This window comes from Acipenser ruthenus, chromosome 15, assembly GCF_902713425.1.
Source record: "Acipenser ruthenus chromosome 15, fAciRut3.2 maternal haplotype, whole genome shotgun sequence".
NCBI classification, from domain to species: domain Eukaryota; kingdom Metazoa; phylum Chordata; class Actinopteri; order Acipenseriformes; family Acipenseridae; genus Acipenser; species Acipenser ruthenus.
In genome coordinates this window covers 6,390,242-6,406,959 of record NC_081203.1, presented here as the reverse complement: position 1 = coordinate 6,406,959, position 16,718 = coordinate 6,390,242, and the positions used below count along the sequence as shown (strand labels likewise).

Below are 16,718 nucleotides of genomic sequence, written 5' to 3'. Positions count from 1 at the left end.
AGCCACCCAAGAGCTACAGCGTCGGAAGACAATGCAGCTCTCGGGCAGCTTACAGGCAAGCCCGCAGGCGCCCGGCCAGACTACAGGGGTCGCTGGTGCGCGGTGAGCCGAGGACACCCTGGCCAACCTAACCCTCCCTCCCCCCGGGCGACGCTCGGCCAATTGAGTGCCGCCCCTTGGGAGGTCCCATCCTCGGCAAAGGAATAGCCTGCACTCGAACTTGTGACGTCCAGACTATAGAGCGCATCCTACACTCTACGCAAGTGCTTTTACTGGATGCGCCACTCGGGAGCCATAAAAGGCCTAGTTTTAAACAACCTGTATTCATTTTAGAGTAGGATAAATGAAAATCATGATGCGTCTCCACAATCAAACCATCACGCATCCTCTATGTAATCACACATTTCATAATGTTGTCACTGGTTGCTATTGTTATGTAATTTTAGATTTTGTTTTATAAAAGTTATTACTAGTATCACGTATCAAATGATGTAGTATATGACACTGTGGCGGGATGGCTGTGTGGTGACATAACCAGACCAGGAAACTGATACAGACACACAGACAGGTACTACAGGGTTTACAGGGTTTACAAAAACACACAGCTCACCAAGCCAAAATAAAAAGGTTAAACAAAACAGTTTCGAAACAAATAAATAATACCTCCCCCCAAAACAAGTACCCTTCTCACTTGCAGTAGCTACAAATAGAAAACTTCTGATTCATCAAGATAAATGGAAGATGAATGACAATGGAATCCATTTGGAAAAAACAATGCAGCCACATAACTTGGATGTAGCAGTATAGAACCTACATGGGCATGAATCCCAGGCAGAGTGACCATATTAAGCTCAACATCAACCTTGAGGAGTAATTAATTACAAAACAGCACAGAAAGCGTCTTCTCTTCCAAAGACCGGACAGTGTGAAAAAACAGTGACAACACAAGAGGGTTGCTAGGTGCTGCTGCAGGAGTCGTCAAAATAATAGATCACACTATTCAGGGCAATTTCGCTCCTAAGTGTAGAGGCAACATTGCTTTGCCAAAGGGAATAGCAAGCTCTCTGCTGTACTGAAGAATAAATACACTGGTGTGTACAGTACAAGGGACATTCTTGGCTGCTCAAGCAGATTTATATCATACCAGCATCATTTCCCAGCTTATTAGAGAAGCCAACATGGAGCAAGAGAACCTGACAGTTAGTCAGCAGGAGCTGGCTAATACTGGAAATAAGGAACAATGCGACACAGACAGGAGGAGGAGGCTGTTCTGTCTGTCCAGAGTGCTACCACTAAGGGGGTATTCACAAGACCTCACTGCAAACCCAAGATACAAAGCTGAAAATGGTAAAAAAATCTTTCTATCTGTGAGGGCATGGTTGTCTATTGAAGTTTTTATGGTCTTGTGTCCTCAGCATTAAAAACATTGATTTACAAGGATTTACAGAGGCTGGCAAAAGAGAATTACCTACTGTGAATGAGAGTGCATTAGTTCTGCCCATTCTGCAAAAAAAAAAAAAAAAGGTTTGCCACACTGCCAAGTGCATAATAGGCAAACAGAGTGCAAACTGGGACATTTCTCACCAGATTCAATATTGTTCCAGACTTGGTGGTCACGAATACAGGAATAGTTTTTTTTGCCACTAATCAATGCAACCAGTCATTCTATACTGGTAGTTGCAAGAACATTACTTAATATCGTGGTATCCCTGAATAAATAAACCAAGGGATCAGAATGGAGAAAACTGGCAACAAGCTCCCCACACCCAGCTGTTTTGTATATGTCCCATAATAGAGGATTGCGCATGTATGTACACATACAGGAAGTCTGGAACCATGGGCTGTAAATAATGCTGGTCTGTTTGCAGGGATGGTGCTGAGCAATGAGAAGCACATTTAAAATTGGCCTGCAAAATGTTAATTGAACATTACCTGTGAATAATGTCTAATTTCAACATTATTACTGCAGTGGTACGTGACAGGCCTGCAACTAGTACGCACCTGCAGGTGTTCTTAATGACGATATGATTCCTCAAGCAGAACACTCCCTCAATCGCACCATCGTAATGGATCAATCTGTTTGTACCACTGAATCACAGATACATGAGAAATTAAGATGCAGGGCTCCAGACTGCGACTAAAATGAGAGAGTGTTCTGCTTGAGGAATCATATCGTGATGGTGTACTATTGTGTAAAAAAACAGCTTAAAATTAACAGTGCATTTAAGAAATTAAGAACAAGAACAGCGAAAAACTAAAATAAAAATACATTTAAGGTTTGCACATGTGCCATTAACAAAATGCCCTGGAAACATAAAATAAATAAAATAATTAATGAAGGGCTGTAATGCAGCAAAAATCTCAACAATTAAACACAAAAGAAAGTGAAAAGTTTGCCGTACCAAGCTGAAAAAGTTATCTTTGTGAACTCCAATAAACCAACGTTATCTTTCGCCAGTCAAATTTAGCCACGTAGAATGCCTAAATAAAGTTGTGTCAACACGAACTGATTTTTTTTTCATCTGTTGCATCTTGCATCCCAGATATAAGAGATTCGGTTACATTGTTTACAGTCATGGGTTTAAGGAAGATTTAATTGTGCTGCAGAGAGATTCCCCAGTTAGATGAGCCGATAACATCTCTTCACCCAAAGAAGCACGCACGGTAATTTAAGAGTACCGTTACCATAATGTAAAACAGTATGTAGCAGGAGTTTTGTACTAAAGCAGGGTCAGCTGCTGCAGAGAAAACAACTGACCATTAAGAAATGTGAAAGCAGAACACAGAGAAATACTTGGGACGGTAAATAGGGAGCATACTGCTGAGAAAAAATAAAAAATTATGTGAATTAATAATGAAATGTACTGCAGCCATTCAGGAAATGTAGCTCTTATTGTGCTAATGAAAATATCTCAAGTATAAGACAATGTGCTTGCTGTGGTGTATTTAATAACGTAAATATAGCAGAATGAACTCACTGCAATTTAAACTTTAAACAGTAATCATACCAGCTGTCTGTATTACATGCGGTCTGATCAGGACTTTATAACACTGAGCATGGGAGCTGCAGCAGGCTATTACCCATATTACAATTACACACAATTAAAGGTGCGGTCACCAATTCCATACACAACACTTGCAAAATATTCAAAATATAAACATGCCGAGTTCATTGCAGTCATCAGCTGCATAGATTAACCACTCAGCAGAATGAGGCAACAAACAAGTGAGTACAGACACAACAAACCTAGTGGTAGGTCAGGGTAGGTCTCTGTTTTACAACAGCTGTTTAAGATTGCTCATAGTTACTGGTACACCTGGCGGTCCCTGCTGGAAACACTGGTACTTAACATGAAAAGTTTGAAAACCACCGATATAGACAGTGTGTGTAATGGACTTACTGGCTGCTTAATCTCAAGTGACGCTTGACGTTTTCAGGGTTTAGTACTGGAGGTGGCAGGCTGGCTCGAGGGTCCTAGTGGCTCATGTACATTCTCTGTGGAATTCTGCACTACCTCTTTATCTGTGTTGAAGGACTTAAACTCCGCCTATGCTTCAGACAGCCTCGAGTGTACACTTAAACCTTGTTGTTTTCCCTTTTCTTTCCTTTTCCCTTTGCTGTGGGGGAACGACAATAGTTTTGATATGCCTTTTGCTGGGCTCGTTGACCCGTGACAGGGTCTTTCCTGGATGAAGATCTGAGGGTGGAGCTCCCTTGTGGACTCTTCCCCCTCCTTTGAGGGAGCCACACACTGCATTCTGAAAGTGGCAAGTGCTCCAGACATGGGATTCCGGTGGTGTGAACAGATTTGCAATTACACAAGGCAATTCCTAACTCCCACTCTCAAGCAATTACAGTACATTGGACCATGTTCATGCTACATTATTAAAGAGAAAACAAAATAATCCCAGTATCTTACAAATGTGCTACCATCTCCTTCATAGATCTCACATTTTCCTAAATGAGTGATAACGGTGATACTTAAATATTTCAATGTGCACTTTCGATAATCAAGGAACACTGAAACACAGGGAAAGCAGCAACAGGTTATTGTCAGAGCATGCAGCTGTTGCTTCTGAGAGTTTGAGTTCTTTTAAAAGGAAAAACAACATAGAATGTTTAGTTTTCTCACCGTGACTCCTCCTTCTTCAAAAATAAAAAAAAAATACTTTCTCATAGAAGCAATGCCTTCCCAGCACCAAATGCGGCTTTTAATTTGTTCGTTGATGAGGACACTAGACAAAAATCTTTGTCTACCAGCCTTGGTAGAAGTTTTTAAATTTATATTTGATTGCATGTTTTGAAATAATCTGTGATGCAAATTAAACATGTAAAACTGAAGATAATGTTATGCAACCAAAACTAAAATTGAAAGAAAAATAAATAAATATCACGTATGTAAGTTTCACCAACCATTTCCAATGCAAAGAACTTTACAAGGCAGCATTTCTCTCTTCCTATTACTGACAAGGAAACAATCTAAAGAGAAAGAAAGAGAATCTAAAGAGAAAGAACATTGCATGCCCTCTAAATCCCTAAGCAGCTGTTCTCTCATTACTCTCCTGGTACGACAGCCAAATCTAAAAAAGCAATATTGTCTTTTAGTTTTTTTTAGAAAGCTGCTCTTATATTTCAAATGGAAAATGTTTGCTTTTTCCTGCATGTAACAACTTTGGCAGAACATCTTCAGTGGTGTGGTGTTTAAGGTATAGAGCAGTGCAGTGGCAAAAAGAAAATTGTTCAGAAGTCTGGCGAGATTCAGTATGTCAAACTGCATTACGTGAAGGCTGATTAGATTCCAAGCACCATTGATTCATCCTTCATCTCTCAACTTTCCCAACACAGTGGAAACTTTTTTTGGTACACAAAAGTGCGTGCATTGAAACATAAGTGATCAAGCAGACTGAGACAGAGGTAATCCAAGGGTGAAGAGACAGGCTGTAGGCATTGTTAAAGAGGAATAAGCAACTGCATCCAGTATCCCACACTGGTAGCTTTAGCTGTTTTTCTAAATGATCTAACAATAATGTTTATAGAAAGTACAAACACCTGCCACAGCACGATCAACAGGGTGTCGGACAGCCACCACAGGGAGTTAGGACAGCACTTACTCCACAGGACAAATTGTTAGTTCTGCAGGGATATGCAGCCATTACTGGATGGATTTCTACCTCAAGGAAAAGAGATTACTGTGTTCACCAACGCACTGTAAAAATCAGGAAAGGGTGGCAGTTTTGTTTTAGATTGCAGTGTTTGTAATGTAGACCAGTATCTAGAATTCAGAAGTTTATTTTCAATTTACATTACAGTGCAAAATAATTGAGTTGGTCACATTTTTTCTGAATGGTTTTGCTTTCACAAAGAAACGCCGCTGTAAGCCCAAATGAATGGTGAGATTCTCTTAAAATTAACTCTGAAGGGAGACTAGTTATTTTAGCATTTATATATGCTTTTATAAAAATGGAACTGTACGCTTTTTAATGAAGTATGAATTCTGAACATCGTACAAGTCTCTACAAAGGTACCTTTTGTACTGTTGGAACTGGGGCCAAAACCACAAAATCTGCACAGGTATTTCATTTGGTAGCACTGTAATAAGCATCTAATACAAATGTATTTAAGCAAACTAGTGGTTGAATTTAAATAAACTAAACATTCTCTAACGCTACATTCCACACCAACTCTTATGAAACCCTCAAACTAACAGTAATTCGTCTGGAGCAGGCACTTTCAAAGTAGGGCCTTTTAAATGTCTTTTCCCTGCCTTCATGGGGATTCATATGCAATGACAGATTCTACCTGGTCATCAAAACTTTAAATCAGGGAAAACATTTGCTTTTAGTAAACCGTATGAGTAAAGAAACTTAGTTTAGCCTATTGTAGTGGACAAATGTTTCAATAAAAGTGTCTTTTCTACTGATGTCCTAAGACACTTTTCTAAATTGTAATACTTGAAAGGTTCTGTGTAATCCCCAGGCCCAGCACTAATGACTTGACAAGGAATGTTTGATGGGTCTTGCCAAAACACAAACTGTGGTTACTGTGAAAGTCAAGGCCAGGTCAAAGCAGACTCACAAGACCTCTCTAGCTTTCCACTAACCCCCCCCCCCCCCGTCTTCTCCATTTCTTTCCAGCAGAGAGAGGCCTTAAGGCTGCTTTCAATTTATTTTATTATTTTTGTTTTAAAAAAGACCCTTACATGGCAAAAAAAAAAAAAGAGAACTAATTTCAAAGCTGTAAAAATGTAGTTTTGTCCAAACGGAAGAAACCAATCCATATATCATTAGAAGCTGATGAGAGGCAAAATGAAAAGAGCAAAGGTTTTGCAATTATGGTATAACTGTCTAATATACAGGGCCATAATAAGCCATGAGAGCCGTGACATAACAGAACAGGATTAGAACACCAGCTACAACTCCAAGGATCACTCATAATGAGATAATACAGTATTGTTAAGATACAGTCTTCTTTGTCAGCTGTAGTGCAGGGTTATGAAAAAAGTGTGTGTGTGTGTGTGTGGGGGGGGGGGGGGGGGGTCAATTAACTTTATACTGGCTCATAATGGACTGCGGATTCAATCTACTAATTATTTCAAATCATACGTATCACATATGAACACACATATATAAAGTTATACAGATCGGTTTTATAGAAGTAGCTATTTCTTACCTTCAGGATGTACTTGTGCAAGTCCCAGGTAACAAGTACAATACAAAACAGTACAGAGAATTAGGGCTCTCCTGTGAATTCACAAAAAGAAAGAAACACTTGGTTAGATTTACATACAGATTATAAAAGCAGCCAACACTTTTCCTTCCAGGTTTTACAGCTATTCTGTATAATTCCTCACCCTCCGACAGCCAAGAGAAAAGTAATCTGCTCCTCCAAGCATTTGCTCTCCACCAAAGCTTTCATTGCTTTTGTTTGAGATATGAGTAAAATGTTAATATTTATATTGGAGTCTGTTCTCTCTCCCCCCATACAGGCAGAGCCACTGCTGTCAACTCATCCCATCATCCGACACATTCAGGTAGACAGGAACTGGATAAAGTGTTGAAGTTACAGGGGTTAGATAAATCCACTTACTCTGCACACAAGAACTAATGATCTTAGATTAATGACTACAATGATTAGGTGCCAGCAGTGTGAGAAATCAGGCCCAGGCTAATCAGAAATGGATGGTTTATTTATTTATTTATTCGGAAACATTTGAAAACAGGCCTGTTTCTCGTGTCTGCTGATATGCTTAAGTTCATTTTTAGGTTACAGATCTGTGAACAAAACGATACAGCTGCTTACACATATTTTTTTGATTACTGAGATGGGTTCACTTTAAAACACTGATGAAGTAACGGACCAGCCCGTTTAGTTAACCTACTAGCCTCACATATTGATCCCTGATTATAGCTTTAAGGCCCTAATTTGAGGCAAGCACAAAGGCAAAGGCACATTTTGTGAGAATAGAAGTATTAGAAAAGAATTAAAACAGTGTGACATTAACAAGAAACAGTTGAACTAATTGTCGTGAGTGGGTTCATGCTAGTTTTATACCTTTAAAAGATATTTTATTCCTGCGCAAAATGTTTGCTTTGCCTTTGAAACGAGGTTAATAAATGTTCCTATATGACATGTCAAATTCACTGCACAGTTTACAAACTAATAGAGGGGCAACCATTCAATTGGCGTGAGCCTCTTAAACACTCATTGATTGATTAAATCGCTCTGGTCTCCTATTTGCAGTCTCATGTACATAGCATTACTAGAACATACATGTTTTCAGTTTTATTCAACGGTCTCCATGAAGAGTCTACATTTGTGTTTGCTTCATGCTTTTGAATAATAAAACGTGTTCTCAATGCAGCGATTACTGTAAATGACTACAGGTCCGAAGTTCAATTAGAAAATAGGTTCCCGATTGCACTTCTAGAAAAACTCACCCTCTAGGATTCACCGGAGCACCTGCAGTATACAAAGATTTTTACATGAGGAAGGTGGCTTCATTCAGTAACATCAAATCAGAGATGCTACTTTAAAAAGCTACGATGCATGAAACGACCATCAGTAGTACTTACAATGAACCACTGAACACAATGGCTAAATATGCGGATATCAAGCTTTATTGATTGCAGTCCGTCAAATCATGACTAGTGCTTAAAAAGCACCACAATTCATGTTACCATGTCCCCCACAGCAAAGCATCTGTTTGCATAACAGCAAAAACCATCTTCTCAGCTGCAGAGCAGTTAGATGCTTTAATTGGAAGTTAATTCACTTTTTGTTGAAGCTATGCTCGCCTCACTCTTAGTAAAAAAACCATTTAAGAAACTAAATCTCAATTACCCCTCTAGTTTGTTTTTATAAATCATTCTAACTTCCACAATCATTCGACTCAAGTTTTAAACAAATGACCTGTTTTTTTCCCCTTTTCATTTTTTAAATAAACACTGATAAAATAAGCATGCAGTACAGTTAGAAGCCATTTAAGTTATTAATGGACGGGATAAGCTCCAATTAAGGGCATACAAAAAGTCTTCCTTCACTCCCTCCATCTCCAAGCTCACCTCAGCACATCCTCCCTCTGACCCTTGCAATTGTTTCCTAGAGACTAAACAATGGACTCAATAACCCTATTATTATTATTATTATTATTATTATTATTATTATTATTTAGTAGTATTTAGTAGTAGTGGTAGTACAATCACTTTGTTTTTCCATTTTATATAGACAGGGATTGGGCAAACACATACTGGTAATATGTCGTACACACTTTCATCCTCCCTGATATGTATTTTCAGTCACAATGGGCAAGACAGAAGATGTAATAGACCTTAGATGAGGGATGACGGTAGGTGCTCAGCTGGCAGGTGCTCCTTATCCAAGGTGCCAAAAATGACTGATGTTTCATAAGGGACAGGCCTTACAGATTTCCACTCCAAATACAAGTTCAATGAAGGAATCAGAATTGGTAATTATGGAAGAATGTTCCCATATGGGTCAGGACAATTTTCATCATTTTGGTACATAAAGATTCTTACAATTATGGAGACTGTTCATATTACACCCAAAATCCCACACCTTACATAGTGACCACTACATCACAAATCATCCAATAATAAAAGTGATAGGTCCATACCCCACTAGAACAATTTAAACATCTTACAGATTGCTATCCCTGACTGAAAGTTGACAATACACCCGACTGTTATAACAGGCCATTTTGTATCAATTGCCTATAAATTCACATTTTTCTGCACAGTTCATTTAGGTATGCTGTGCTACTATCCAAAAACTTAAGGATGAACAATTTCTCATAGGTACCATAGTCTCCAAACACCAATACAAGGACAGACATTTTTAGCGTTAGGCAATTTAGTGTAACAGGGTTAATGGGGAGCTGACACCTGTACTTCCGCTAGAGTTCCTTAAAGTTTTCAGTGCTTGTAATCCAAGCTGTAAACTGCTGATCCTAATATTTGGTTGCAGAGGTCCAGGCGAAATTCATATCCATGTCTAACCTTTTTAAGGGTGCTAGGGAGTTAAGGGAAGAGGAGCTTCCGAGCTACTGTCTTGCATGTTCCCCAATCTACTGCTGTTTTACAGTATTGCTAAAGGTTAGGCGAGTTCTTTAAATAATTGTGTTGTAATTTTAATCACTACATCTTTAAAAACTTAAAATAGCAACTTGGTGCAAGGCTAAATTTCACTAGCAAATGTATGGTTCTTGTTTAAAATCACTTTGTGTATTACTTTCTGTTTCAGTCATCACATCCTAGTGACTTTTAGAAATTCAAAAACGAAAAGCTCCCTGTGGCCTCTATTAAGCTTTCTAAGCATATCTAGTACACCAGAGTGTAACCATAAACCTGTCCCCCTGCAACACTCTGCCCCCTGTGGATGTAAGAAATTCCACATTTGTTCTGTGTGGTACTTCTTACTAGTGTTGCAGGGGAACAGGTTAATGGTTACACTATGATGAACTGGCAGTACTTCTAGATAAGACATGTTCAAGAGCCCTCCTGAGGCCACAGGGTTGCCTCAAACTTAGTCACCAGGATGTTATTGCTGAAACAGTATAATTGTATACAAAGTTAATCTAAACAAGAATATGTTACTTAAGAAAAATGTGGTATGTCATACACCAAGTTAGTCTTTAAATGGCTGTTTGCATCCAACAGTCCTACTATAAGCTGCCCTCACCCTCACATTAAGGTAATAGGCTATGAGCAAAGGATAAAACAGCTGGGCAATTAACCTTAAGGCAATTAAAGAAAAACACCTTGAACTATTAATTGATTCTCAGTCTTGTTATCTTAAAAAACAAACAAACAAAAAAAAAACACCACCACAGCACAAAATTAGAAACATCTCAAGGGCCTCCCACCCTAATCACTTCAGAACAGCCCCCCACCAATCATTGCTGCCTGTTGAACACTGAGGCCCATCTGCACTCTGATCAACTGAGCCGACTGCCTGTTGGAAATCCCTTCCCCAGAACCAACCAGAAAATTCTTATGGTGACACAAGGACTGGGAAAGAAAACGATCGTGTGGTTCTACAACTCAGAATCCCCTCACTGCACTGTGGTAATTGAAAGTGTCCCCTTCTCCTCCTTCAGCTCCCCTCTACCTACAATAAAATACTTGTGCATTTGAATGAACATGATACACTACAAATGAATGAATGAATATATAAATATATATTTTTATGTTAACAAAATTTTTTTTGGCTGTGCAGTAAATTAAAAAAGATCTATTTCTCTCTTTCGCGTTTCTATCCAAGAAATATAAAAATCAGTACACTGATTAGCAACATCATTGCCCTGACAGCTCCTGCCAAATACAACACCTGGAACAGCGACATCTAGTGCCAACTCAAAGATGCTATCAAATTAAAAGTAGTCGTCATGGAAGTTTCGCAGCCGTACCAAAGCAGAAACGTAATTACGTTCCTGAGAAGAGGCTTAGATTGGACATTATTATTTAGGAAACCGTTCCAAGTGATAAAGGCAAAGCAGGAATGCAGCACTCACTTTGCCTTACAAAGCAAGCAGTATTTTAAATTAAGATTTGTATTGCAAACAAGAGTCAGTGGTTTCGTTTAATTTAGTAGCACACTAACAACAGTGCTAGATGGTGTAAAACTGAAATGTACAATGAACTTGAGAATAACCTCGACTGTATTAAACGGTAAACTACAAACGAGTTGCTTTGTCAAAACCCATTAAGATAGTCCCGTTAATGCACATTTCAGTGTCCCAAAAGTATTCTTCATTAGATTTAATGAATAATGACTGTATGGAAAAATGACTGATCACACATAATTTACGAAAGGAAAGCCAATACTAAGCAATCCCCATTCACATTAATAATAATAATAATAATAATAATAATAATAATAATAATAATAATAATAATAATAATAATAGGCGAATTACTAAACACCAAGTGATTCCTAAAATAACACACTTTTAAAATACCGCAGCTAGTAGGCTTCATCTTTACTTTTGAATGTCATGTTTTATACACCGTGCTTCATTGAGCGTATTCCAAAAACATTCCCTGCAACGTACCTCTTTTTTAGCTGCAAAAAAACACATTCAACGCGCCGTGATATCGAATGAAAAATAACTGCACAAAAGTAACTAGCCTTGCCAAAGATTATATTAGCAAGTCTTGTTAAAATAAATACAAAATCAACGTTTTCCTCTCCTAAACTGGTTAAAACCTTGGCAGTGTAAGTTTTAGGGATGGTCTCAAAATTACTGCACTGGGATGTACAGTAAATGAATAAGGCAAAATAAAACATTATGACAATTAATATGTTTTTAAATCGTTTTTACACGTTTTGAATCAGTATCATGAGTGCGTAAGCCTTTGCACATATACCCAGCGTGCCTCTTAGCTAACCCAGAGTCTCCTTTGATAAAATCTACCTGCCGACCAACAACGTTTATAAAGTCGTTATGCATGTGCTTCTATTAAGTTCTTATTGTTTTTGTCTTGTATGATCAAAATAATAAATCTCATACAATGTTGTTAACCATTGAGATTTTAAAGATTTAGCTACGGATGCAAGCTACAACGTTACAAGGTGACAAATGTCACAAGTGGTACCTATTGCGAAAGAAATTTAGGTTTTAAAGTTTGACAATATTAAAACTTGTTTTTATTGTTTTGTTTTGGAGATGTATGTCGTTCTATTTGACCACCGAACTTGTAAATGTAAAAGTGCCAGATGCCGAGTTTTCTTTTCTTCTTTTCTTTCCAACAAGTTGTTACTTTTAAACCGCTTTCGTCAATGTTTGTCATTTCTACTCACCCCCTAGCTCCAGCTGGTTTGAGTTTGGAGACCAGGGCTGATTCCGGCTCCATCACGGTTGCTTCATTCTTCCTTGTGATGTTTTACAGCAGCCCATTTAGAAGAAATAGGGTGCTTGTTTCCATCCCAACAGATCCCTAATACTTTTGAAAACTCAACTGAAATGCGGAAACCCTAACAAATGTTTCGTTTACTTTGCGCAGGCGTTTCTAGAGTTTCATTCTTGCAGCTGTACTAAAAATATAATCGTATTGAAGTTACTCCATCAGCTGGTTTGAGCTTTTGGGTAAGAAAATAAATTAAAACGGGTTTACAGAAAGGCAATCCTAACTATCTAGGACGACACGTCCCACAGTACAGCTGAGGAATAGTTCGCAGACCTGCGTACAATAGAAATACTGTAGCTCAATATTCAGAATGAACTGCATCTCAAGTAGCTTTGCAGAGCAAATTTTGGGTATTGAAAACACTTCTCTCTGTCGCCCTCGCCTGTTTCTCTAGAACAACTACCAGTACCTTTTCAAATCCAATTTAAGAGCAATTTCACACAAAGATTACAGGAGAAAAAAGGTGCTATATATAACCTATTTTGTGTTACTGGCGTATTAAAATATGCACAACCAGAATATGCGCATTTTAAACTTACAATGGTTAAAATAATGTTAAATCATATGCATACATACTAAACAGTAATTACTAGCGAATCTATCTAACAAACCTTTTTTTTTTTTTACCTTAGGTAGCGGCTATATTAGGAAAATACACGTATTCATATCGATCAGGTGCTTATTCTAACGCATACCTTAAAACACTGTTAAACACGAATAATCTTTTTTTTTTCACATCTCCGGTACAACAGTGAGTGTTTGTGTTTATACTTTTAAAAATAATAACAAACAGACATGTCTAATTCCATCACAGCACAGATGAGCAAGATAATCCTGTTACACTTACTTTGTAGCGAGTTGAGAGGTTGTGCAATCTCTCCTTCGGGTCCCTAAATTCATTTGTATTCATTTGTCCTGGCAGTCAAAAACCTGGTCCTTTAATCACAACGTGACTCCTTAGCTGAGGGACAGAAAGCACCAACTGCCTTCTGACGCATTGGATAAGCTTCTAAAAATGGTCCAAAAAGAAGTTTCTCATAAAAACAATAGTTTTGCATACAACTATAAACCCAACATACAATCCTATACTCGGAATGACGAGAGTTTGACGGGACGCTTCCACGCTGGTTTCTCTTCTTGCTTTCTTTGTAGTTTATTCATTTATGCCAATCCTGATTTTGGGGTTCTGATTGCAGAAAGACTGGAAGCTGGGGATTTGGGGAATGAAAAGTCTCCAGTTGAAAGCTCAAAGATCATCCTTTTCCCTTTTAAACAGTTTTCAGTCAGTGACTGGAGCTTTGGCACAAGTACTGCAGGTGTCCGGTTTCAGCAAACATTGGTCTAACGAGCCGGGATAGTGCCTCTAGAGGCTGAGTATAGAGGCACAGCATAACCATTCATTCTTCTCGCGCTCTGAGCACGGGAGTCAGACTTGGAGAATAACAGTAAAGAGAATATCAATGAACCAACGGGGTATTTTTAGATGCTGACTCGGCGAAAGTAGTTCGTCATACTTGGATGCCTGGGTAGGCTTTTCAAACGGCATACATACATACATACATACATACACACACACATATTATTATTATTATTATTATTATTATTATTATTATTATTATTATTATTATTATTATTATACCACAGATTAAATAACTTTATGCCCCATATGACTTTTCAGACCTTTCAATAACTGTAGGCTGCACACAGATGGTTGTATATTTATGTCTGTATATGTATTTCTCCATGGCGTTTGTACACTGTTTTAAGTTAAACTGACATGCAAAATGTATTGTACAAATTAAACAGTTTTTGTTTTTTGTCCTGAGTACTGGAATGCTTAAGTCATCAGGAAGCATATTGAGGGGAAACAAATCCCATTTTAAGAGAGCTCTGCTAACTTGAGGATGCTTATTGTAATGCTGCTAACTTGAGGATGCTTATTGTAATGCTGCTAACTTGAGGGTGCTTATTGCAATGCTGCTAACTTGAGGGTGCTTATTGTAATGCTGCTAACTTGAGGGTGCTTATTGTAATGCTGCTAACTTGAGGGTGCTTATTGTAATGCTGCTAACTTGAGGATGCTTATTGCAATGCTGCTAACTTGAGGGTGCTTATTGCAATGCTGCTAACTTGAGGATGCTTATTGCAATGCTGCTAACTTGAGGATGCAATGCTGCTAACTTGAGGATGCTTATTGCAATGCTGCTAACTTGAGGATGCTTATTGTAATGCTGCTAACTTGAGGATGCTTATTGTAATGCTGCTAACTTGAGGGTGCGTATTGTAATGCTGCTAACTTGAGGATGCTTATTGTAATGCTGCTAACTTGAGGGTGCTTATTGCAATGCTGCTAACTTGAGGGTGCTTATTGTAATGCTGCTAACTTGAGGGTGCTTATTGCAATGCTGCTAACTTGAGGATGCTTATTGTAATGCTGCTAACTTGAGGATGCTTATTGTAATGCTGCTAACTTGAGGGTGCTTATTGCAATGCTGCTAACTTGAGGATACTAATTGCAATGCTGCTAACTTGATAATGCTTATTGCAATGTATGTATATTGCCCAGTATCCTCACTATCAGCCCTTTACTCTGTTTATTTTACGTGTGTTAGCTATACCTGTACATTATGAGGCATACATCAGCTTTGCTTACATGTTGGTTGATATTATACAAAAATGTACTTTTTATAATTTTCTTATACTGTACCCTTTTTTAAAACACTATGGTAAAACTATATAAAGGCCATGTTAGTTTATTATAGATGTATTACAGTTTTCTATACTACGGTACCACTTTATTGGCAACAGTTTAGAATGTATCCGTAACTGAAAAGTGAGGAACATGCAAAATCACAAATTACATTTACATGATGGAAGAGAAGGTTGGTGGTCATTAGAAAATAACATGGTAGTTTAGCAGAGTAATTTTACAGTTTACTATTCTTTTACCATGCTTATACCAGATATGCATTTACAATGCTTACCATACTAACCAGTGCTTTACCACAACTTCACCTTTTTCTTACAATTTGAACCTTTTTCTCAAGTTATAGCATAGGGAAGCTTGCATTGCCACAGCTTGTGCTATCCCCAGCTATATAAATAGAGCTTTAGTCTCCAGTGCTGCCAACTGCACATTTCAGAAGCACCACCATTGCTTGAGTCTCCCTCCCCCACTCTCTTTATCCATTGAGCTGGTATGGTGCATGCAGGAGAAGATTTCCCTCACTACCCTGTTAGTTTGCCTTAACCTTCCTCTGGAGGGACCAATGTCTAGACTGGAGGTTGAAGGGTAGTAGTTGAGTATTCATAGCCACACACTCTTTGACTTCCCCATATTTAACATGACACCTGCAAACGCTGATTCTGTTGGCTTCATTGACATTGACGCAAGGCCCTGGAATTGCTTTGATTTCTAATGCGTATCCACCAAAATAAACACTGCTGCTGGATGTCATGCACATACACACAGCACAAGGGAGGGTGATAATAAAAGTGCTTTCTTTCTGTAGGAGCTGTTTGGGGATATGTGGACACCTGTATGGAAAGCCAAAGCAGTTGATGTTACCAAGCTACTGAACCCCGGAGGGGCTGAACCTGTGGAATTGAATTTCTGTCGGGACTCTGCAGTAGCACAAAGGCCAACGCAGCACTCCCTGTAAGTCCCTGGCAAAGATCTTCAGCTGGGCGCAAGCAGGATTTGACTCATGTTCGCTGTGCGCATGACTCACCCTGCACTGCAGGCAGCATTGCTTTTATCACGGAGGCCACTGGGGACCCATACTAATATCCATGTTCTTAGTCTCAGTGATTTCCCAGTCATGTGATTCTTTGAATCCCCTGTGATTTCAATAATGGTAAGCAAAGCGTGGGACAGAATATGAAGCTGTTGATTTTTTTAAGAATGTCCGATTACTATAAATTACTAAAAAAAAAAAGAATGAAAGAAATATATCTTTTGCATGAAATGTGAAAAATACAAATTTGAATCAAGAATCAAGAATTGTTCCAGATACAATTTACTTTTGTTGCTTAAACAAGGCTTTTAAAACATTTCAGTTCTTTAGAACATCATTCTCAAAATTTCAAACACACTGCCTGTGTTACAATTAAATAGGACGTGACTGACAGTTTCTCATGTGTCTCAAAGAATATGAGTAGAAGTTTGGGGTCCTATTAGCTGCAACACAGGAAGTGAGCTTATAGTGTGGTGGTAACCATATTTGTCAAATAGATCTGGAACAGTAAGAGATTTGTGATATTGTTTGTATGCTAGGTAAGAGACACACTGA

The 16,718-nt window shown here is 38.4% G+C and overlaps 1 protein-coding gene across 2 annotated transcripts in view; it reads right to left on the bottom strand.

Annotated features, from left to right (window-relative positions):
- The window catches only part of LOC117422435 (collagen alpha-1(XXVII) chain B-like), a 154,829-nt gene extending 140,993 nt beyond the window's left edge, over positions 1 to 13,836 (bottom strand). The window contains exons 1-2 of one of the 2 annotated variants that reach the window (XM_058987052.1): positions 13,274 to 13,836; positions 6,671 to 6,741 (exon numbers count right to left, since the gene is read on the bottom strand). In XM_058987052.1, coding sequence (XP_058843035.1) covers positions 6,671 to 6,741; positions 13,274 to 13,326 — 124 coding nt within the window. In that variant the 5' untranslated portion in view covers positions 13,327 to 13,836. Of the gene's footprint in view, positions 1 to 6,670; positions 6,742 to 12,319; positions 12,709 to 13,273 lie in introns of those variants that run through there. The other variant, XM_058987053.1, reaches the window with a different exon arrangement.
- Between the last annotated feature and the right edge of the window lie 2,882 nt (positions 13,837 to 16,718).